We start from the raw sequence: 24,979 nt of genomic DNA on the forward strand, positions 1-24,979 counted from the left end.
CGCACTCTGGAGCAGGTCTCGCTCCCCTCCAATCTCCCCCTCTCCCAGGCTTCTGCCAGCAAGCGGGGCCTCAGGCCGATGGATCTCCCCTGGCTGTGACGTGGGCTGGGAGGTTCCCTACCCAGGATCGTAGCCTGAGCTGGGTGCACAGCCCTCTTTTAGGAGGAGGGTTGCTGGTCAGGCATGCTGATCTGCCCTTGAAGGCACACACTCCTCAGTAGGCTCTTTCACAGATCTCTCCTCCGTGCCCCAGGGCAGTGCGATGGTGACCTGGGTGTATGGGGTCTGGTCTGCAGGCCTGACCCTGCCAGGGGGAGAGGTGTTGGTCTTGAATCACCTACAGGGTGCCCAAGCTGGATCGATTTCACTCCACCTCGGGATTTGCCCCACTGGCCTGGAGTCCCCAGGCAAGTAGCACCTTGGAGGGCTCGTGTGTAGGGAACTCGTAGTCTGAGTACCCCTCAGTCTGCTGTAGGGCCCCAAAAGGAAAGGTCCCGTTCCTTGGAGATGCCTCCGTGTGATAGCTAAATTGTCTTTCTGGGCACGCACGGGTAGGTAGGGGGAAGGAGAGAATGGAACACTATGGTGTCTGCCGCTAGGCTCGGGTCTGCGCTGGGGGAGGTGCCCCGAAAGGGCTGGGAGCCCGGCGCTGAGTCCGCAAGAGGCCACTGCTCACTGGCGGCAGCCGTCTCTGGGCTGGTGTCGGCAGATCTCTCCAACTGCTCAGGAGCCCACCAGCAGTCCGAGATGCAAGGGAGGGGGAAGTTAACCGCTCCACCTACCCTTGTTGCTGGTCTGCAAGCCTCTCGGTACCTTTCTCCTTCCAGTTCTCCTCCGCAACGTCTTCCCGTGGAGTCTCCTGTAGTTTCAGGTACCCTTCCTTCTGACCCTCACCCGATCTATGTTTCTCTGCTCGCTTATTTTTTTTCTCTTTCTTCTAAAATTCGTCTTTTTTGCAGAGACCTTCTGACTGGCGGCTTTTCTCATCCGCCATCTTGGCTCCTCCCCATCTTTTTCTAATTTTGATATGAAGGTTTTATTCACTTTCTAGAATGAGCTGGGATGTATTATTCTTTTACCATTTTCTGGAAGATTTTATGTAATACTGGAATGACTTATCTCTTGAACACTTGGCAGATCCCACTTGGAGAACCATTTGGGTTTCAGGCTTTCTTTGTGGAAGGTTCACCATTTATTGAATTTCTCTAATGGTAATCAGATTATTTTTATGTCTTCTTGAATGTATTTAAAAAGTTATTTTTTCTAGATATTTGACCATTTCTTTTATTAGTAAAATTTTGAAATAACACTTACTAGCTTAAATTGTTTTCATAGTATTTTCTCATCTTTCTAAGCTCTCTCTCCCTATAGTTGTGTCCCGTTTTATTTCTGATTATTATTTGTTTGTGCCCTTCTTCTTTTTAATAGATCAATTTCACTGGAATGTTTATTGCATTTGTCCTTTTAAATAACTATTGGCTTTTTTTCCTCTTGTTTTTACTTCATTAATTTCTGCTCTTTATTATCTTTCTTGTAGTTTTTTTTTTTTTTTTAATTTACTCTTGATGTTCTATTGGTAATGAAAGTTGACTGTTTAACTGATTAACATTCAGGATTTCTTATTTTCTTTCACATTTTAGCCTTTGATTCTACCTGTTCTTACCGTGGGACCCTATTACGTCTGTGTTATTGATAGATCTTCTTATTCTGTTCTCCATGCTTTCATTTCATTTTCTCTTCATGCTTCATTCACACAGCTCTAATTTCCATTTTACTATCTCTTTCTTTGTGTCTAGTTTAATATCCTTCATATTTTACATTTTGCATCCTTTATATTTTATATTTTAACATATATGCTTTTTTCAATGTAAATGGCAGTATTTAGTCCTTATTGAAAATCTAACTATCCATTTTGTTTACATTCTTTTTATATTGGCTCATATTTGTAGTTGAATTTCATATTTCCTTATTTTATATGGAACAATTTTATATTCTGTCCCTGAAAATTCCCACATCTGAAATACTTGATAGTCAAACATGTTGTTTCTCCTTTCCTTTTGGTTTTCTTGTTACCTTTGTATGTTTGATGGTCATTGATCATGAACTCATATTTACTGGGGACTGGCCATCTCAAAAAGTGTGTGCTTTTCTCCAGACAAGGCTTTTACTTTTTCTTGGAATCCAAAGGGTGTTCATAACTGTGGTCTCTGGCTTGCTGCAGAAAACTCAGGATCCAGATCTACCTTGAAGCTTCTTCTAGTAAGCTCTTAATCTTTGGATCATATTGCTTTTATTGGCATTTGTCCTCAGAGTAGCTTTTATCCTTATTATTCATTACTTACCACTTAGGATTTAGCTCAGAGTAAGAATATATATGTATGTGTGTGCATGTGCATTTGAGAGAGAGAGAGAGAGAGAGAGAGAATGAATATGTTTGTTAGTTTTGTGAGGTTTGGACTTTATAGTCCCTGTAAATCATGTGAGCTCAGCATTCATTAAAAAGTAGTTTTTATTAAAAACCTAGTTTCTTTATGTTAGGAGAACCGTTTAGAAACTGTAATCTTCCACACTTGTGGAAATGGTTGCCTGTTGCACTCATTTTTACAACAGACTGAATTTCTTCCTCCCTACAAACTATTCTCTGGCTTTGTTAGGTATATTTTATGAATCAATGATTTAATAAGAATCTATCAAATTTATTTTATTATCTACGCTCTGTTTTCACATCTTTATACTTTAAGTAGTACAAACTTTTACTGAACATCTGTCATTTCTTTCTATTTTTAAAATGATTCAATGCTAGAGATTCTGGACTTTTCTTATAGAAGGGAATCTCCTAGTCCCCATTTATGGTTTTATATCTTTTAGCCACCTATGTACATAAATAATAGTGATATTTAGAAACATAGACTATGATAATGAAATCATCATTATTATCCATCAAGTCAAGAGTTAATGATGATAATGATAGCTAAGATATCTGAGTGCTTCATATGTATATCATATACTATATTAGAACAACTATTATTCCAATTTGATAGATGAGGAAATAATTTGCCCAAGGCTACACAGCCTACATTAATAAAAGTATTAGTATTTTACTTTCTCATCTAAAATATGTGAAAAAATAACAAACTAAGGAGAGTTATTAATGACAAACATGAAATGTTGGTAAGAATTACTAGGTTTCCTAGTATATCTTCTTTTGCATGTATTGTTGCCTCGGTCCCTGAGCATGTTTTGCAAAATATGCTGAAAAATGTTTTTCATTCTTCAAGATGACTAAATTAGGTAATTCTATGAAGATTCTTGTATTTCTAAAAACAGGGAACCTGCATCAGATTTGAGCCTATGCTGCTTTATTCTATCTTGAACAACTTTCAGAGAATTCAGAATCAGCTTGAGTGAATCTAGATATAAACCATCAATCAGCTGCTTGGTACCACAATGCTAACCATTTATTTCAGTTTTTGTTGGTGTTGCCAGCTTGTGGGAATATTTGAGCTTGGTCCCTACTCATATACAATACATACTTTCACAAATCTGTTATGTGGCTAAAATGTTTAGTTCAGAATATATGTACCTTTAAGCATGAAACATAAAGTTTGGGTGGTGCTGTAGTCAATATTGTGTTCCAAATATCTACACAGTGCTAAAAATAAAAATATTGAAATTCAGCCACTTGGCAGATTGAAAATACAAATAAAAGCATGGGAGTAGCAAGATATTCATAAAAGAAATGTTCTCACCTTTAGCTTATTCTGACAAAGGAGAAGTACATAATAAAATGAGAATTGACTAAAAAATTACACATGGAAGCATGAATTTTAGAATCTTAAGAAAAATAGTAATTCCCTCATACTCTCTACAGAGGACTGTTAAATGAATTTCTTTCTTTTTTTTTCCTTGCTTCTTTTTGGTCTTGATTCTAACTAAGAAAAAGCTCTTTTTAGAGGGGAATTGTCTAAGCAAGACCTTTTGGCAGTGGGATCAGAAAAAGGGCAAATCTTTCCTTTTTGTTAAAGAAGTATTGGCTAATGAACTTCATCTTTGATTTTTTTCCCAGGTTTTTTAGATTCCATTTCTCTTAAAGTATAACAAAGACTTTCTAGTTGTTAGGAAATCTACCTTAAATACTAGGAAGATATTCATGTTTTTAACTTTTATGAATAAAATAATATGTAGGAGAAAAGCACTAAAACAATAGCTAGTCTGTTTATTCTGCATTAAGAAATTTCTAAATGCAAGAACTTTACAGTAAGAAAGTGATTATCTTATATATGAAAAATTCTTCTCTTTTGTGAAAAGAATTGTTCTAGGAGAGCAGATAAATTTATAACTGAATTGAAGGATAGCAATTCCATAATACCAGTAAAACCATGGTATTATGTTAAATGAAAAAATAAATGAAAAGCTAACATTATGGATGATGGAATATGAATTATTACAATGAATATTTATTTTGAATTTCTTATTCTGTATTATTTTTAAAGGACTCCATAACCTGTAATTGTTGCTGTCTTTGATGTCCAGCCAGTTCATACCTTATCTTTCAACAGCACATTTGAGTTTCATGTTATTCTTTATATAGGAGGGAGTAGATCCTGATGTTTAATATATTTTCTGTTGCTGAAGTGTTACAGAATTATTGAGTGCTTGCAAGAATTCTTATTATCATTTTTATTTAGCCTATTTTAAATACCAGGTGCTACTCTAAACACTTACCATATTTTTTACTCATTTAATTAATTATGATACGATAACTGAATATTTGTATGCTGCTTCAAACTTCAATAAATTAGTGAAAATTCATAGGTTTGTGAAGTTCTGTGCTATTTTCTTCTCTTATTAGTTTTTCTTTTACCAATTAATACATTCATGGTTTTTCCTACTACCCACACTTATGTATTTAACACTTCACCCTGCCTGCAAATATTCTTTCCTTTTCTTGTATTTCAAAGAACTGTTTGCTCATCCTGTATTTCTGTTCTTGAGTAAAGGAGTACAAGAATTTGCTAAAAAGATTTCACCTGCAGACAAATCATTCTGTTCTTTTTTTTCCTTTCACCTTCTAAAACATTTATTCAATATTTACAACCAACTCTGTATTCATTTCTAAGTAGTAATGCCAATGATTACATGTTCTGAAATTTAGTTCTCATTTTATGATTTTGGTAGTATTTCTCATTGTGATGTAATACAAATATGAAATTTTTCAGGCTTAGCAGAATTAGGTACCCTGTGTGATCCTTTACGGAGCTGCTCTATTAGTGAAGAAAATGGACTCAGTGCTGCCTTTACTATAGCCCATGAGCTTGGGCACGTGTAAGTACCTTCTGTCTCCTAAGTGATGTGCCTTCTATTTATCATTGCACAGAATGCCTGAAATTCCATCTTTAGTTGAATACTTAGCACCTTTGTTTCTTCATAAACTATTATTAGTGTAACTTTCATCCCTGAAATGCTAACTCTGGCTCTTTTGTGATCTATGTTAGGTCAGACAGGCTGCACAGATCAACACACTAAGCAAAGAACTAGAACTTCGGAATTCTTTTATTTCATTTACTGTATTGGATTACATGGCAATCACTTTTGGCCTCTATCTCTTGTTATCCAATATAGACCAGGTACTGTCCTTCTACCTTTTTTGGGAGGGCCTGCAGGGGCTCCTAGTTGTGGGGAACTCCCCAAAATGTTTTTGATACCAACTTATTTCTTGCTCTTCAGTCTCAGAGCCCCAGCAGAGAATGTGGCCCATGGAATTTCTTATTCCTTAAAAGATTTTTTTTAAAGTTTTCACCTGTTCCATAGTTTTCCATAAAAATTTGGGATTCTCTTATCTGTTCTTGCATTACTAAAAATTCTGCTGGGATTCTATGCTGTAAGAATGGAGGCCATGATTTCTTGTGATAGCATAGGAGCTCCCGTGAAGTCAGAAACCTCCTACAAGCTTATCCTCTGAAAAATGATTTCAAACGTACTCCCAGAATTCCTGGTGTTCTCTGTTATCTGCTAATAAGGAATCAAGATTAGAGTTGCCTCTCTTAGTTTGACCACATTTCTTTTTCTGGTTGTGCCTTCAGATGTCATTAGAGCATTCAGATGGAATAATTTCAGATAGAGATAGATTTTGGTAAACTAGCACCTCTTCAATTTCCTTTCAGCCTGATTATAAGCTGCAGTTTGTAAGTTGTTTATGAAGTTGAGGGAGTAGGATGAGGAGCATACCCAGGCACTGTAGAAGTATTGCAGCAATATCCGGGAGGCACTAGCTGCTGGTTTTCAAGGCTGCTAACTAGCAGATGACTATTCTTGCAGAGAGTACCATATTACACATTTATTTTCTTCCTGAGAAACCCTTTAGGTGTCTCTAGAATATGGGTAAGTATTAATCATTTAGTTAAAAGACTGATTTAAATACAGATTTAGCAGGCAAGGACCTGAATTAGGTGGTTTCAGTGTTCCTTCTAAACCCGAGTTTATACTTGAGTCACCAAATGATTGCAAAGGATCTGTTTCTGACCTGCTAATTATTTACTGTTTTTGCTCTCATTATGAAGATTTGGCTGCCCTTTAGGAATGTTTTTGTTATTCCAGTTCTACCAATCATCACTTATTAAGTACAGCCCCAAAACAGTCCTTAGGCTGTTAACATGAAATAGATGGATACTATAGAAGAATAGGGAATAGGGGTTAAAGAAGTTCTTTTGATACTGTAGTCTGGAATTTAGTGTGGTATCACCTTGACCTAATCTGTCCACATGTATCTCCAAGGATATCCATGTTGAAAACTGCAGGCATTTTAATGTGAATGCTACGCCCATATCGTGATGAGGTGAGCCAAAATCCAAGTATTTTGATTGTTTAGACTCAGATGCCAAATCAACAGACTGTGTTACTGATCAAAGGTATAATCTAATGTTTCATAGCAATCATGTGCTTCTGAACATGAGAGTTATAGGACCTTACAGAGAGATCGAGTAAAAATTCTAATGTAATTATATTTATCTATATTTTCTGTTATATAAAGGATCTGTTACTAATGTATACATCTTTTGATATTCTTTTTGAGTGTTTATTTTTATTTTTAGGTTTAATGTTCCACATGATGATAGTTTTAAATGTAAAGAAGCTGGAATTAAACATCAGTATCATGTAATGGCCCCAACTTTAAATTACCACACGAGTCCTTGGACCTGGTCAAAATGTAGTCAGAAATATATCACTGAATTCCTAGAGTAAGTCTGAATTTACCTTACTTTAGTTAAATAATTGAGCATTTATTATATTATAAGATTTGAAATTTGTACTTTTTAAGTTGGTTCAATTTCTGTTTAGCTTTTCTTTATTTAGATTTAAGTTTACTTTCTCTATAGAAATGAATGTGTAAAAACAAGGAAAGAGTTGTATGTACATATTATTTCATTTCTTTAAAAAAAAGTACTTTTATTGCAGTTCAGACCTAGCTATTATTTTTTATTTCAACTCTTTCTTGTGATGAACACTCTGGGAGGAAACTTAATGGGAATCCCAGCTTTCTTATGTGTTTTTGAATTTTTTCATAAATTACTAGATAATATTTTGAGAGGAGTTTGAGTGGCTCCAGTTTTAGGTGCCCCTGAAAGGCAGAGATTAGTTAAAGTCAAACTGTGAGTTATCCAGATAGCTCTCTAAAACCATAGAGATGCAGAGTCTCTAGCTTTACATACTCTTTTGGAGGCTCTTTCTAGCTCTGAAGAGAGGTGGTAGATCTAGGTTTTTCTCAGTTCATCTCTGCACCTTCCACTAGGTTTCTCTGCAACTCAATTTCTTTCATCCAAATGGGGTTTCTGTCTTAGTCACTGATTTGTCCAAAAGGCAAAACAAAGCTCTTTCCATGTGCCTTTTTGTATAAACGCAATACTACATTTCTTCTACTACTATATATTCTAATCATCAATTTACGTTTAAAAACATTAGTATTTTCTAGTTACCTCTCTCTTTATGAGAACTATGGGAATAAATAAAACCATGCTTTGGAATATATGTTCAAAATTATATCCCAAAATTATAACCAACAATGATAATTTATCTTTGTATGAGAACTTAATTTAAAAAACGCATAGTTGCTAATCTATACATGATTACATATAGCTTTTTCAATGGTTAACTGATACTTTGATTACAAATACCAGTAGTGTGCTTTTTTTTTCGGAATGGGGTAATACTTTGATTCTCTTCAATGGAGATTTGAAAAGATATGTTCATTTTATTGAAAAATTAATATGTCCTTTTAACCAGTAAAAATTTCCCCCAAAAATATTTCTTGTAATTATAACAGTGGAACAAATTGTTGCTTTTAACCCAATTGGATTAGCTAAACATTTTCACAGAGTTTTCTGTAGACTGAACATTGCATGACAAACTAGGATTAACATATATTACATTTCCTGTACTCTTTTCTGTTATTTAAATGTATACTCTGATTGCAAGTTACGAGATAGATATTACCACTCTCAGTTAACAGATGAGGAAACTCAGGCTCAAGGAGATTCAATAGTTTTCCCACAGCCATGCATCCTGGGAAGTGTGGAACCAAAGTGTAATCCCCCAAAGCCAGGGCTCTTGACTTTGCTATACTCCCTGTCAAGAAACCTCTTGAGGTAGAGACAGCATAAAACTTTTTGAAATTCCTTTTTTGTTGTCATTGTTTAGAACTTGAAACATACTTTTTCAAATGATTCAAAAAACCTATTTTTATTTTTATAACATTTTGACAGGTTGGACATTACATTTGAGGCATTACTATTGGATAGCAAAGTAGACCAGAAGTGTGATACGAATGTATGTTTCATAAATTATGTTTTGATGAATTTGTGTTTATTACTTATCTTTTTTTAAAATTTCCACCTTATAGGTGGTTGTGGGGATCAATTGCAAACAAACACATTAAAGATCCTTTGTAAAGTGTGAGGTTGTCATTCTGTACAGGGACATTGCTATACTGATATTGCTGTGAGTTGGTTTTTAAATTATGAAAAAATACTGTTATTCTCTTTGAAAGTAAAGGATTACAGAAAATGCAATAAAGAATCTTATACTGAAATGCATCCATGTGTATTCACAATATTTTGTTTTCTGTCATTGGTACAGTACTGGACATGGGGAATGTCTTCTTGACAAACCAAATGGAAGAATGTATGATCTATCTTCACAACTTCCTGGATTAATGTACGATGTAAACAAGCAGTGTGAACTTATGTTTGGTCCTGGATCACAAGTGTGTCCCTATTTGGTAAGAAAAATTCTCTCGTTTTGTTTGAAAACTACCGTAAAGTTGTACTTAGAATATATTTCAAAATACACATTTATTCTCTGGAATGGATGATAAACTAAATATACTTTCTATGTCTTTGAATATGTGGTGTCTGGGGTTAAAGAGGGGTTAAAAAACTTATTGAGTACTTATTATATGCTAGATACTGTGTTGGATACTTAGAATTATCTTTGTTAACTCTCACAAATTCCCATAACATATTCTCATTTAGTAAATAGAGCCACAGAGAAGTTATATAATTTGAAAATTAAAAGTATTCAAATATTTATTTTCAAATGATATTGGGGGTGAAAGGAGAAAACATAGACACTTTGATTCTGAATTGTTGATTCCTGATTTAAAGCCCTCAGGAATCTAATAGTCTGCATTTGCTTTTACATAGATTTACATCCAGAGGAATTAAATTTGGAGTATATTGTTTAGTTTTCATTAAGTTGTTACTTTATAATTTATTTTGAGGATTTTTCAGAGATTAGATACTTCTAATTTCCACTGAGATAGTTGATCCTAACACTTTTTTTTAGTGGATCTATAATCATGATTTTCTTTTATTTGGGGGTAAATCTAGGATTTAGTTTAACATAAATGTGACTGCTTGGTGAATCCATGCTTTACTCTTCTACCATTTTCTTCATTCCTTTACATACCTTTGCCAAATTACTTACTGCCTTACTAGATTGTGAGGATCATTGGACCAAGAATAACTAGCCTTATTCATTAAATAAATATGTATCCCCAGTGTCCAGTTCAGGATCCTGCCACACAATAGATTCCACGAAATAGATGTTTATTGGATGTTGAATGAATGAATGAATGAATGAATGAAAGTCACTTAACAGTGAGTGCAGGGACATGTAAAATATATTTCACATAGTGATGATTCTTTCTAAAACCTCAAATTTATACTCACAAATTTTAATAAGCCTTTCAATATCTACTGTGAAGGGGGATGATTTACCTTAATATATTATTATAAAAGATACATTTCTTTCCAACCTGATTTAGACACTAAATAAACTTTGAATTTAAATTCAGATAAAGAAAGGAATTATCTTGGGTATAACTCCTGTGACTCTCTGTGGACTTTTGTTTCTTTTGAAAACTTCAGAACCCTTTGTTCAAAAGTTGAAAGTATGCATTATATTCACAAATTAGGAAACTTCAGTATACATTATACAGTATTTCTATGCACATTATTCATACATTCCACCATTGCCTCAAAGGGGCTTTTGGGAACTCCTTGTGAATAACATATAACAACAAAAAGTCCTTTAGAAAAATATCTTATAAAGAGAGAAAATGTCTCACATAATTCTGAATATTTCCACTCCAATTCATATCTCCCATTTTTCAATGTATAAATAAAAGTCAAAAAAATTTTAAAAAGTGAATGCCACCATTTTATGTGTTTAGAGAAAAAAATCAATGACTAGAACTTATTTAGTAAAGTTTTTTATTGATTATTTCCAGCTCTTACTGTAAACCAGGAAATATATCTGATCAACTTATAAACGAGGGTATTATACTGAATTGACCCAGTGTTGTGATGTCATCCTTACTCTTGCTTGCCTGCCTGTATGTTGTTTCTGCAGAAACAATGCAGGCGTCTCTGGTGCACAAGTGCAGAAGGAGTTCACAAAGGCTGTCGCACTCAACACATGCCACTGGCAGATGGAACAAACTGTGGTCCTGGGATGGTAGGTTTTCTCGAAGGGTGAGTCTTGTATCAAAAGATTATCTAAGGATGTAACTGCTCTGCATTTCAGCACTCTGTTCATTATTTCCTATCAACTTTTGTTCAGCTAGTTGAGTTCATGTTATTGCCATTTTGTTTCATATGGTACATTGCCAAGTGAATTAAAATTTTAATTTTATCCTTTTTTTCCAGTGGATATAGCAAATGAATATTAAAGTTGCATATAGTTATCATATAAATAATACATGGATATATAGTTATCTAAGCATATTGTAGCCTTGTTATTAAAATTGATTACAGACATAAAGATTCTAATATTTTGGCAAATTCCTGAATTTCAAGGATGTTTCCATTGCATACGTTTTCTTCCATATAATTCAGTTAGGTATAATTGTAAGATTTAGGGGCTTCTTTGGATCTTTGTTGTTTCTAAATATATTAAAATACATTGTACTCCTAAAATAAACTGCCTACATACTACATCTTCACCATTCTAACATTAGCTAAATCATTTAGTCATTAACTAAATCTTACCATTCAGCATCACATTGACTAAATCTGTCAACATGACGTCGCATGATAAGGCTCACCATGATAACGAAATGTGTTACATGTGAAGACGAAGTCAGATTGTGCTTTGTGCTCTAGGATGGCCTTGTGGCCAGTGTTGTCTATTTTTAGTCTGTCAGCCTTCTCTGTGCTCGCTCAGACCCAAAGGAACACTTCCTCGAAAATGCGTTGGCCAATACTGCCTCTTTGTTACCTTCACCTTAACCAAATATAAAAACTTCTTAAAAATTAAAGTCAATTTAGTAGCTGAACTTGTGCCTTTACCACTTGCTTTTTCCTTGAAATATTTGTAGCAGCTTTTGCCTTTCTCTTGAATGATTTTTCCATTAAAAGGCATGTGTTACCTGCAAATATTGATCACAGCACAAATACATTGGTTACTAAAGTTTTATTTGGTACTTCAGCAATTTTTGTAGTAGCTGAAGTACTCATTGAAATCATATAACACTCCAATTACCTTTTTGTAATTTTAAGATCAAAGTTTTAGTGAACTTTTTCAGTTCAGCTAATGCTGAATTATAAAATTTAAATTTAACTTATATAAAAATTTTTATTTGGGGGATAAGAATTATTAAAAGGACTTTCCTTTTTTTCTTACTTCCTGTGACCAGTATTAGCTAATAGCTTTTTAGGAGAAGGATGGCATTTATGAGAATGACAGTTTGCGGGTAAGCAGAGAATAAAACCTCTTTGAAGCGTGAATGCTGGGCTGCTGCTATTGGCTGATTAGATAGAAGACATGCTCCAAGAGGTTCACCTGATTGAAATAGAGGATTGGGCCTTATTCTGTTTCTTAGCAATCAATCGATGGTTGATATATTTACAAATATCAAGAGATATACTATTTATAGTGAATTTATTGAGTAATCTAAATACAGTTTGGGCATAAACATGATTTTTTGAAATTAAGGTATATGAGTACAATGCACAGATCTTAGGTATACAGTTTGATAGATTTAACAAATGTAGGTGCACATTAGCTAACATTCCAATCAAAAGTAAAACATTTCTATCAGTCTAAAAATTCAGTCTTGCCTCTTTCTGGATAATTTCCTTTCCCTCTAGAGAAAACTCCTGTTCTGATTTTTATTTCCACAGATAAGTTTGTTCTTGATCTTAATGTAAATAGAACCATATAGTGTATCCTTTTTTGGAGGGGCAGGATGAATCAGGCTTCTTTTGTTCAACATAATGTTTTTGAGCTTCATTCATATTATCGTATGCATCAGCAGTTCATTTCTTTATATTGCAGTGTAATTAAACCATACAAATGTCCTATAATTTGTTTACCTTTTCTCCTGTCAGTATACATTTGAATCATTTCTGGTGTTTCACCGTTATGAATAAAGCTGCTGTGAGCATCCTTGTGCAGGTCTTCTTGTAGACATAGGTTTGTGCTTCTCTTGGAGTAGAATTGCTGGGTTATAGGGTAAGTGCATGTTTAACTTCATAAGAAAGTGCCAAATAATTTTTCAAAGTATGTGCACCATTTTAGACTCCCTCCAGCAATGTAGGAAAGTTCCAGTTGCTCTGTATTCCTTGCCAACTTTTGATATTTTGAGTCTTTAAAAAAAATCTAGGTATAAAATGGTATAAAATTTTAATAGGTATAAAATGGAATCTCATTGTGGTTTTAATTTTCATTTCCCTGATTATTATCAGCCTTGAGCATCTTTTTATGTGTTTATTCACCATTTGAATATTTCCCCGATGAGATGGTATGGTAGATGTCGATTCATTGGGATTCATGCTAAATGTGATGAGATACTGAGACATTCCTTAGAGCCAGTGTAGATGAAAAGCAGAGTTGGTATTGGGGGTAGCAACATGTGGATCATGGTAGATGTAAATTCCCTTTTTATTAATTAAAGACAGTGAAACCCTATATATTTAGCCATATTCAGCATTAATGGATCTTTTATTGAAGAAACATTTTAAACAAATATTCTATAATTCTGCTTTAATATCCTCCTCCAGTCCTTTTATCTTGTGACTGTTTTACAGGTGAGTCTACATGTTAAATACTTTTGACAGTAAATCAGTTTGTGTGAAGCCATGGTGAACCCATCTGACAATGAGTTAATTTTACTACATGGTGAATGGTATAACAGTCTAACTTTTTCATGCTCTGATCTCTCAAGTTATATTAAAAAAAAAGATCAAAGATCACTTGGATTTTTTATGAAAGATGCCTACAAAATACACAGGCACACAGTCCATTCTTTTCTGAGATTTTGTTTTTGTTTACTTCTAATATGACTTTCTCATATTGAATTACTTGTTCTAATGGAGAGCACAAAGCATTTTTACTGCTAATAAGCTTGGCTTATAGGATTCATTCATTCAGCAAAGATTTATTAAGGGTCAACTATGTCAGGCACTATTCTCGGTGTTTACATCATGAGTGAACAAAAACAGAAAAGATCCCTGCCCTCATGGAGCTTACATTCTAGGCAGAGACTAGAATATTACAAATAATTAATTTAGTAGTACCACCAACCTGATCAGTGACATGGACAAGAAAAATAGAGCAGGAAAAAGATTCTAAGCTTTATGGTAGGAGAGGGGAGACTGCAGTTTAAAATATGGTGGTCAGGTTAGACTATATATGAAGTTGCTAAATTAGCTGTCTTAAAGGAGGTGAGAAAGTTAGCTATGAGGATATCTAGGGTGAGTGAGTTCCAGACAAAGGGGACAGCTGTTCTCCTAAGTCTGGAGTATGCCTAGAGTGTTCAAGGAAGAGCAAGGAGGACATTGTAGCCAGAGTGGAGTGAAGAGAGAAACTTGTAGGGAGTAACTGGAGGAATTATGTAGAGTCTTGCAGAACCATTTTGAGAACTTTGCATTTACTCAGAATAAAATAATGAAGAATTTCAGTGGAATTGTCACCTGATTTGACTAGTTTTAAAACTAAATTAAAAAAAAAAATCATCTGGCAACTGTATTGAGTCTAAACCATATGGGCAAGAGTGGAAACAGAGGACATTTACTTAGGGAGCTACTGCAGTGATAAAGCTGAGAGATTCTGGATACTCAAACCAGAGTGGTAGCAATGGGATGGTGAAGGGTTAATTTTTTTTATATGTTTTAGAAAGAACTAGAATATTTGCAAAGGTATTGGATGTGGAATGTTCAAGGAGGAAGAAGAGACAGGATAGGGTGACTTGGTTTTTGGCTGCACAGCTTAGATCAACGCAAGAAAAGCAAGTTTTGAGGGAGAAGGACAGGACTTTGGTTTGGGATATGCTATGTTTGAAATGCTTATTAGACATTCAAGTAAACATGAGTAAGCAGTTTTACATACAAATCCAGAGTCCAGGAGAGAGAGGACTGGGAGTGATTGTTCATAGAAAAGAATAAAGGACCAAGATATGAGCCTGGAAACATTTCAAATTAAGAAGAAGAAGAAACAACAGAAGAAACTCAGAAAGATTAATCATAAGGGAGGAAGAAAGACAAGAGTGTGTGGAACCCTAGAAACCAAGAGTAAAAAAAGGATCAAAGAAGAAGAGTGATTAACTGTGTCACATACTGCTGTTAAGTCAAGGAAGACAGAAAGTGAGAACTGGTCGTTGGGGAAATACTCATGAGCAGATTCATGGAGGAATGGGGTACAGAAGCCAGGCTGGGGGTGAGATTGTGAGAGAATAGACAGGGAATTAGACAATGAGCACAGAGAACTCTTTCAAGGAGAAACAGGGCAGTAGTTCCTGAGGGAAGTGTGATCTAAGAAAGCTTTTGTTGTTGCCCTTGTTCTTAAAGTGGGAGAAATAAGAGTTTGTATGATAACGGGAATGATCTAGGGAAGTAGTTCTCAAATTATCTGTAGTAAAGGATCAGTTTTTTTAAAAAAAATTCTGATTATTTATAAACTGATACTTTTGTAAAAAATAATAAAAATGATTGTTACTAGGAAAATGAAATGGAAAAAAGGCATTCAAAATATGAGCTGAATTTTTCTATGGAAAATTGTTTGGCCATTCCTCAAAAAAAATTAAAAATAGAATTATCACATGATCCAACAATTCTACTTCTGAGTATATATCCGAAGAACTGAAAGCAGGATCTTGAAGAGATATTTGTGTACCCATGTTCATAGCAGCACATTATTCACAATATCCAAAAGGTAGAAGCAACCCAGTGTCTATCTGTGGATGAATGGATAAACAAAATGGGATATATCCACATGCTATGTTTGGAATATTTGTCTCCTCCAAAACTCAAGTTGAAATTTAATTGCCATTGTAACAGTATTGGGAAGTGGGGCCTTTAAGAGGTGACTAGGCCATGAGGGCTCTGCCCTCATGGGTGGGTTTAATATCTTTATTAAGGGGCTTACAGGAGTGGGCTCTCTCTGGACCCTTCTGCCTTTTGCCCTGTGAGGATAGGGCATTTGTGCCCTGTGGAGGATGCAGTGTGCAAGGTGTCATCTTGGATGAAGAGAATGGCCTCATCAGATACTGGGCCTGCTGGCACTTTGACCTTAGACTTTCCAGCCTCCAGACCTGTGAGAAATAAATTAATGTTCTTTATAAATTACCCAATCCTGGGTATTCTGTTATAGCAGCACGAATAGCACTAAGACAACATACAGTGGAATATCATTCATCCTGAAAAAGGAAGAAAGTTCTGACATATGCTGCAACATGGATGAACCTTGGGGACATTATGATAAGTGAAATAAGTCAGTCACAAAAAGACAGATATTATATGATTCCAATTATATGAAGTATCTGCAGTAGTCAAATCTATAAAAACAGCAAGTAGAATGGTGGTTACCAGGAGATGGGGGGAGGGGGGAAATGGGAGTTGTTGTTTAATGGGTTTCAGTTTTACAAGATGAAAAAGTTCTGGAGATTAGTTGCACAGCAATGTGAATATACTTAACAATACTGAATTGTATACTTAAAAATGATTAAGATGGTAAATTTTCTGTTGTGTGTTTTACCACAATTAAAAATAAATGTAAAACAATTTTTAAATTATTTACTTTAATAAACATAAAATTACTCTGTAAAACTCCTATAAAAGTTTCTAAATGCTCGCTTTCAATTTCTGTACTTATCTCCTCACAGACTAATAACTATTAAATAGTTCATAGACTAGCATCAATATATGACCACACCTTGATGAGCTATCACTGAAATGATGATGATATAGGAGAGATTAGAGAATTGCTGGAGAGATGTTTTGAGTGGTAAAGAAGGGATCAGATTAAGGGCACACGTGGAGGGATTGACTTTGTCTATGATTGTGTGGATTTTTCGTATATACTAATAAGCAGCAAGCCTGAGTGTCTGGGTACAGATGCTGTTAGGTGGGTAGAACGGGTGGTGGGAAATTGTAGGCAGATTATTCTGTAAGTTTCCATTTTCTTGATGAAAGTAAGAAACAAGATCATCATCTGAGACTTTGGATAGGATAAAGTAGAAAATTATCTAAAAGAGAGAGTGGACCAGATATGGTGGCTCACGTCTATAATTTCAGCACCTTGGGAGGCTGAGATGAGAGGATCACTTAGGCCAGGAGTTCAAGATCAGCCTGGGCAACATAGGGACACCTCGTCTATACAAAAATAAATAAATAAGCCTGGTGTGGTGGTGTGTGCCTGTAATCCTAGCTACCCAGGAGGCTTAGGTGGGAGGATTACTTGAGACCAGCAATTCAAAGTTGCAGGGAGCTATGATCGTGGCACTATAGTCCAACCTGGGTGGCTCAGTGAGAACCCATCTCTTAAAAAAATTTAAAAAAAGAATGGGAGGCTAAATAGATATCTTTGAGTAAAAAAAAAAAAAAAATGGGAGCATGGAAATATATGGAATTAACCTAATATTTGTTTGCTTCTTTTTAAAAAATATCATATTCCACTTTACTGTTTAATTTTACTTTCCTCCCCAGTGATACTCTAAATTTCAAGGGCAAGAGAAATATTATACTCTTTTTGCATTCCACAGGTCTTACTCAGTGGATAGGAAATATTCGTAAAGTGGTGTCAAATATAACCATATTTCTGAATTAATACCAGTTTTATTTAAATTGCTTACAGTTTGTTCTTCTGTTGATCTTTATGCTGCTATTATAATTATCATGATGTTCTAATTAAATTTACATGAATTGCTTTTTTTGTGTGTTTATTATTTTTATAGCATTGCCACCATGGGCTATGTGTAAACAAAGAAATGGAAACACGTCCTGTAGATGGTGAATGGGGACCATGGGGACCTTACAATTCTTGTTCAAGAACATGTGGAGGTGGAATCAAAAGCACAACCAGGCTCTGTAATCGTCCCGAGTATGTCTTTTTTATGTCACTGTAAATTAAGATTATCTCAAGGCACCAGAAAGTAAACATCAGTTTCATTCACTTCTAAAACTGGAGGTCAGTTTGTAAGTTTCTGAGATTCAGAAAACTTCTGGAATTCTTTAAGCCATATTGCTTTATATCTTGCTAGATTGAGACCTTAAAAAAAAAACTATATAGATAAATTTTATAATCTAAACTGAGACAGAACCATTTTCTTAATTTTTTTTTTTTTTTTTTGGTTTCTGATTTGGCATAAATTTGAGACATACTTGTAAATATGAATGACAGTAATATAATGGCATTTTCACATTTACTGTATTCCTAATGAGAGATCCTGGCTCCTTTCACCTGTGTTTTGGTTCTTCTCGACAGAATATGTAGTTTGGTTACCAGTTTTTTACTGTTTTGTATAATTTGACATGTCATTTTTTCTTTCTCTGCTTCTCATATTATAGATGCACCATTGTCTTTAGCTGAATAAGTACTGAAGCATATCTCTCCCTCATCAAACTATTTAAAAGAGCTTAGAGATTCCATAAAGATTTTTAAATAATGTTTCTGTTATATATATCATATATAAGTTGGTAAGCAATATGACACTCTTAAAGTCTTATTAATAAACATTTTTAACACAGAAATGTGACATACTCTGGATAAAATCTAACTTAGTTCATTTAAATTTTAGAATAGCTAAATTATACTAGAAGTCTTTATATTCCAAAAATGCTGAAAAAAACATTTATTTTTCCCACATAATTTAAAATATAAATGGACATAGATTATAATGCCATGAAACTCCTTGAACTGGATGATAAGTAGAATATACATGACAAAGACACATATATATTTCCTTTTTATTTAACATTGATGTCTTCGTTTATTACTTATTACATGTCTTTTTTTTTTGAGAAAATGAACAAATACTTTTTTGAAGTTTTAAAATAAAATTCCCATCATTAGTTTCTTGTCAGTTAATCTAGTCAAAGTTAAGATATTCTGCGCTCCAGGTCTCAGTGTCCACCCTAAGGTGGATATTTTTATGGTTCATTAGCCATAGAATTGCTTAAAACCCCTGTTATATACTTCTGTTAAAAACGAGAAGAGTTAGTGGGACATTAGTGGCTTTCCAGATCCTGGAAAGAATGGAACAGTTTTAGAAGTAAATGGCAGAATTAATATTGTACTGATGTGCTTTAAAATGTAATGAATTTGACTAGGCCAAGAAACGGAGGAAAGTACTGTGTGGGCCGCAGGATGAAATTTCGATCATGTAATACTGATTCATGTCCAAAAGGCAAGCAAGACTTTCGAGAGAAGCAGTGCTCTGATTTTGATGGTAAACATTTCAACATCAATGGTCTTTCCCCTAATGTGAGGTGGCTTCCAAAGTATAGTGGAAGTAAGTAATTATACCAGTTCTTTTATGTAAATTTTTTTGGGGACATAGGAACACATAGCTTTATGATTGTACATTAAAATTTTGACTTTTTTATTTTTTACAGTTGCCATAAAAGATCGTTGTAAACTCTATTGTCGTGTTGCTGGAACCACAAACTTCTACCAGTTGAAGGACAGGGTTGCTGATGGTACTCCTTGTGGAACTGAAACTAATGACATTTGTGTTCAAGGCCTGTGTCGGGTAAGTAAGCTGTATGTTTCTATTATATTTAAAGTGACTTTAAGAATAATTTTTTTCTATTTCTCTAATAAAATATTACTTTTATTACTTCAGGATATGTTCTTATGAATACCAGTAAGGCAAACTTTGATATCATGCTATCTGTAGGAGTATGGCTAGATGTGTTACTAGGCAATTCTCTGTCATCAAGAATGACTCGTAAAATTTTGAAATTAAAAAAAAAAGAATGACTCATAAAGAGTTAAGATGAGTTTGCTGATTTCGTTTTGCCTATTGTACTCATAATCAAATTGGGAATGAAGTCAGCTTCCTAAAAAGATAGAAAATAATAGGATACAAGAACTGTAAAGTGCTTTTGCTACTTCAAATGTGACCTTTCTTGGTAATTTTTTCCCTCTACATTAAAGCCATAGATATCCTTCCTCCCTCTCTCTAGTTCTCTGTCTCTTACTTCTTATGTACATTCAACAAACATTGATTGAGTAGCTACTAGATGTCAGATACTGTTCAAATCACCAGGTTAAAAGGATGGAGCAGAGTCCCCACTTCCAAAATGGTCACAGATTCATATGGGAAGATAGGCACGTAAACAATTAGAATGTGATGCTATGGGTGATCTGCAAGGTAGCATAGAGATATAGAGGAGGCACTGCCTCGTTTCATGGGGAGGTGGATAAAGGATTCAGAGAACCCTTCGTGGAGGGTGTGAGGCTTGTTTGTACTAAGTATTGAAGATGAGTAGGTTTTAGAAAGGTGAGGAAGTAAGGGAGCAGGGTTGGAGTTAGAGACTAGCAGATGGTTGGCATAACCACTTTTTTTCTTAATTCCTTGGAGATGCATAGAAGGATTTGAAGTCTAGAGAGAGAGGTGATTTGATTTGCATATTAGAATCTTAGACTCTTTAGAATGTTAGGGTTAGGAGAAGATTGGAGGTAGGTGGGCCATTTAGCAGGATTCTAGGTGAGAGTAGATGAGACCTTGAATTAAAGCACAAACATTGCAGATGGCAATCTTGAGAATGAATGGTGAGTTTGAGAACGAGGGTGGTGAAGATAGTGAATGTGGTCTAAAGAATATAGTGAGTGTAGTTCTATGAGATCATCTTTTTTAGATTCAGCATGTGAGTGAGATCATGCAGTATTTGCCTTTCTGTGCCTGGCTTATTTCATTTAACATAATGTCCTCCAGGTTCATTCACGTTGCCTCAAGTGGCAGGACTTCATTCATTTTTATGGCTGAATAGTATTCCATTGTGTATAGAAACCATGTTTTCTTTATCCATGCACCTGTGGATGGACCTTAGGTTGATTCTATACCTTGGCTACTGTGAATAGTGCTGTGATAAACATTGGAGTGTAGCTATCTCTTTGACATACTGATTTCATTTCCTTCGGACACATACCCAGAAGTGGGATTGCTGGATTATGTGGTAGTTCTATTTTTTAGTGGTTGTGTTAGTGAATGTTTAGGGTTAGTGGATGTGCTCTCACAACAGATATGATGACTATGGGAGTTAATGCATTTGTTTATTAGCTAGATTTAACCATTCCGCAATGTATATATACTTCACGGCATTGTGTTGTACATCATAACATATAATGTTATTTGTCAATTTAAAAATAAAAAAGAATGTAAGTGTAATTTTATAAACTCATTCATTTTGTTAAGATGGAATTTAATAGGGCCAATTTCATCTCTCTGTAATAAAATATCTATTATCGGTTACCCAGGTGATAAAGGCCTTGCCCCCAAAGAGCTAATGAGATGTTTAAAGAGACTTAAAATAACTTACGTATTGGAAATTGCTTAAATAGTACAAAAAGATTACTCAAATATTTAGATAAAACTTATGTTTTATCTAAATTAGCAGCATAAAGTCATAAGAAAATAAAAAAATTATGATGAAAATGATCAGAGCATGTAGATGCTTACTACTTTTAGAAAATATGTGTTTAAAATTTTCAATTTGGAAATATTTTCCTTGTGTATAAAAGAATTTATGAGGCTTATGAAATTTTCTTTTCTGATCACTAAATTTAGAGGACTATTCTAAAGAACTGAAAGAGTTATTGCAATGTATATAGAGAGGATAGCTTCTGCATGGAGAAAAGCTGCACTTGTTTTTTGAAATTTCTGAAGCAAACCATTTATTTTCATATTTATTTATTTATTCATTCTTTTAATATACACTGTTTATTATGCTGGGTATTAGCTTCGGAGAAATTATTTCTTTCAAGTATTTATTTGAAATTGAGATTATTCCTGGCATTCTAAGGTCATGAGTTAAAATTAATTACGAAAGACATCTTTTTAGAGTATTCTAATGTGTTACTTACCTAATCATACTTTTGTCTCTGAATTACATTTCTTTGAAGAGTGCTTTTCAAATGATAATGGGTATAGGAATCAATGCCAGTGTTATAATATGAATTTCTAGGTTTTACCTCCATGTAAATTCAGAAAATCTGGAAATCTTTCCCTTTTAAATAGCACTCCATGTGATTCGGATGCAGGAAGTATGTGGATGACTCTTTTAAAAACACTGCTTGTTAGACCATGTGAAAAGATATATGAAAATATTGATGTACAACAAGATCAGTAGATATCTGAAAAAAATCTTATTTTACCAAATCTCCTGTTAACTGAAAGAATATTTGTGAAAAGAACTTTGTAACCTTTAAAGGACCATACTTTAATAAATAATCATTTTTATAATACCAGTTGTAATAATTGTGTTTTGAAGCAAGCTGGCTGTGATCATGTGCTAAACTCCAAGGCCAAGAGAGACAAATGTGGAGTGTGTGGTGGGGATAACTCATCATGTAGGACAATGGCAGGTGTCTTCAACAGTGCTCATTATGGTAAGCTGTGTATTTGTTTCTAGTTTTCCCTTTCATTTGATATAATAAGGGAGTAAGTAATGAAGTTATAATAGTAATGCTTTTTTATTGTTTTGTCTACTCTGTACCTTTAGTCCAAAATGATCGTTACAGAAAAATTTTCTGAATAGAAAATATTTGATTTTATACCGTACCAGATGTATCCTTGAATTAATGCATTTACCTGTCCAAGGCAAATCTGATTCTTAAAAATATATTAGATGCATTTATTAGAGTAAATCCAGTGTTATTTGATGGTGATGGTAAATAGTCCCTCAATTAATAAAGTGCTTTTACAGATGTTCCTGTAATCTAAAATGTATCTATTTATGATTCTTTCCAGGAAATTTGGTTTCAGATATTTTCATATTTGAACCACTTTTATTTTTTGGTTTGACCTGGCATATCTGTTGTGTTTCTTATTAATGGTATATTGAAAATACTGATTGAAGGTGAAGGATAAAACCATTAACTTAAATGTTGATTCATAATTATTATCACGTTTGATTTTCCAGGCAGTATTTGGATCACAGATATAGTTGATATTTGGTGGCCATAAATTTATTTTTCTTCAAAATGTTATGGGAATATATCAGATATTTTCCACTCTAAAATTTTTTGTACAAACATTTTTTAATAAAAGAAAGTAAAAGCAGACCTTTAAAACTTTCCTTGAAAATTAAAATTTATTTTTTTTAGTCTTATTGTTCAGCTTTAAATTATGTTCACATATTTTTGAAGAGTTAAGTTAGTATTAGTGGTTTCAATTAAAGCAGTATAATTTAAAACTCAAAATTTATTTTTTATCTATATGAAAAGTATTGTACATTTTACACTTTAGGGATCTATGAATCTTAGGTACTAGATGACTTGATATACTGTTTTCCTAGTTGTTACTCATTAGTTCATAGGAGCCACACACATTTGATTCCCTTCTATAACCAACAGTACTGTATTCACTGAAATTTTTTTTTCCACGGTAAAACCATACGTCCAAAATTCTGTGAAAATTGTACTATGAATTTAATCAATTTGCAAATGAGAAAAGGTGTTAGACTCATTTACAGGATCAGAATAGCATTTGTCACATTTCTGCCCCCTGGTGGTAGCCTTCATCTTGTCATCTTTGCAATGCCTTAGGCTTGCTTTCTTTTTCTTTTTTCTATTTCAGAATATTACAGGGTACAAACGTTTTGGTTGCATGAATTGCTTTTGTACAGTTTGATTCAAAGTTATAAATATGTCCATCACCCATATAGTGTGCATTGTACCCATTAGGAGTGAATTTACCCATCCCCTCCTCCCTCCCCCCTCTGCTTGAATTCCATTGAATTTTACTACCATTTGTGCACATGAGTGTTGATCAATTAGTTCCAATTTAATAGTGAGTACATGTGATGTTTGTTTTTCCATTCTTGTGATACTTCACTTAAAAGGATGGTCTGCAGTTCCATCCAGGTTGTTGCAAAAGGTATTCGTTCATCATTTTTTTACAGTTGAGTAATACTCCATTGTATACATATACCACATTTTATTAATTCACTCATATATTGATGGCTTGCTTTCTTGAAAAAATATACTAGCAAAGACATAAATAATGGAAGTAGTTGGTGAGAATATTTTATAATGAAAAAGAGGTGAATTAAAATTATTCTTGTAGATCGATAACCTATAACCAGGATGCATATAGTATTTCCAGAATCTTAAACCATTTATCACCTTGTATTTAAATGCGACGCCTTGAGGAAATATAAATAAGGCTGCTGTAAAAATATTCAAGGTAATCTGATATCAGAGTTGTAAATTTAAGCACTTTTAAAACTTCTTAAGTTCATTCCATGTTTATCAAAGTTAGTATATGAGAAAAATCACAGCTTCTTTTATTCATATATCAAACAGGGGGAAACCTTAGAATAATTTTATTAGAGCACAATTAACTATCTACTTAAAAACCGGAGAGTATTGGGACAGCTATGTAATATGAGTATTTTTAATGTTGGGAAAACGTTTTTTTCTTGTTTGATATATATTTGATACAGTGTTTCCTATTTTGAGCAGTACCAATGTTGCTGAATTTGGTCTCATAAAATACTATTACTTTCTTCAGTTGAGTAAACTTTTTACTTTTCTCATAGTAAGTTTAGTAGTGTACTTTTGAAAAATAATGTCAAATTTGGGGGGTAGATAAAGAGATTCCTGCTCATATTACGAACTAAAAGCTTGAGAAAAAAAACTTTTTCTTTTTTGTTTTTTATTATTTTTCCAATAATGAAATTTAAAACTTTCATTATTTTGCTGTTCACTCAATCTCTGTGAACATATAGCAATGATCAATTATTTTGCTCTCTCCTGGATTTGTGAATAGCATTTGAAATCCTGTATATTTTTCATATAAGAGTCTTAGACAAATTTAAAAAAGAATGCGTGTCTTAAGTATCTTAGGAGCTAAAATATTAGCTTTATGCCATTTTAATATTAAGAATTATTTTGCTCTCTCCTGGATTTGTGAATAGCATTTGAAATCCTGTATATTTTTCATATAAGAGTCTTAGACAAATTTAAAAAAGAATGCGTG

The 24,979-nt window shown here is 33.9% G+C and overlaps 1 protein-coding gene across 1 annotated transcript in view; it reads left to right on the forward strand.

The window, feature by feature from the left end:
- Positions 1–24,979, forward strand: part of ADAMTS20 (ADAM metallopeptidase with thrombospondin type 1 motif, 20) — a 169,514-nt gene that overhangs the window by 60,147 nt on the left and 84,388 nt on the right. The window contains exons 8-15 of the mRNA XM_012638392.1: positions 5,220–5,325; positions 7,092–7,238; positions 9,133–9,274; positions 10,909–11,013; positions 17,729–17,874; positions 19,104–19,285; positions 19,389–19,525; positions 22,269–22,386. Of these exons, the coding sequence (XP_012493846.1) occupies positions 5,220–5,325; positions 7,092–7,238; positions 9,133–9,274; positions 10,909–11,013; positions 17,729–17,874; positions 19,104–19,285; positions 19,389–19,525; positions 22,269–22,386 (1,083 nt within the window). The remainder of the gene's footprint in view (positions 1–5,219; positions 5,326–7,091; positions 7,239–9,132; positions 9,275–10,908; positions 11,014–17,728; positions 17,875–19,103; positions 19,286–19,388; positions 19,526–22,268; positions 22,387–24,979) is intronic.

This window comes from Propithecus coquereli, unplaced genomic scaffold, assembly GCF_000956105.1.
Source record: "Propithecus coquereli isolate 6110/MARCELLA unplaced genomic scaffold, Pcoq_1.0 Scaffold13, whole genome shotgun sequence".
Taxonomy (NCBI): domain Eukaryota; kingdom Metazoa; phylum Chordata; class Mammalia; order Primates; family Indriidae; genus Propithecus; species Propithecus coquereli.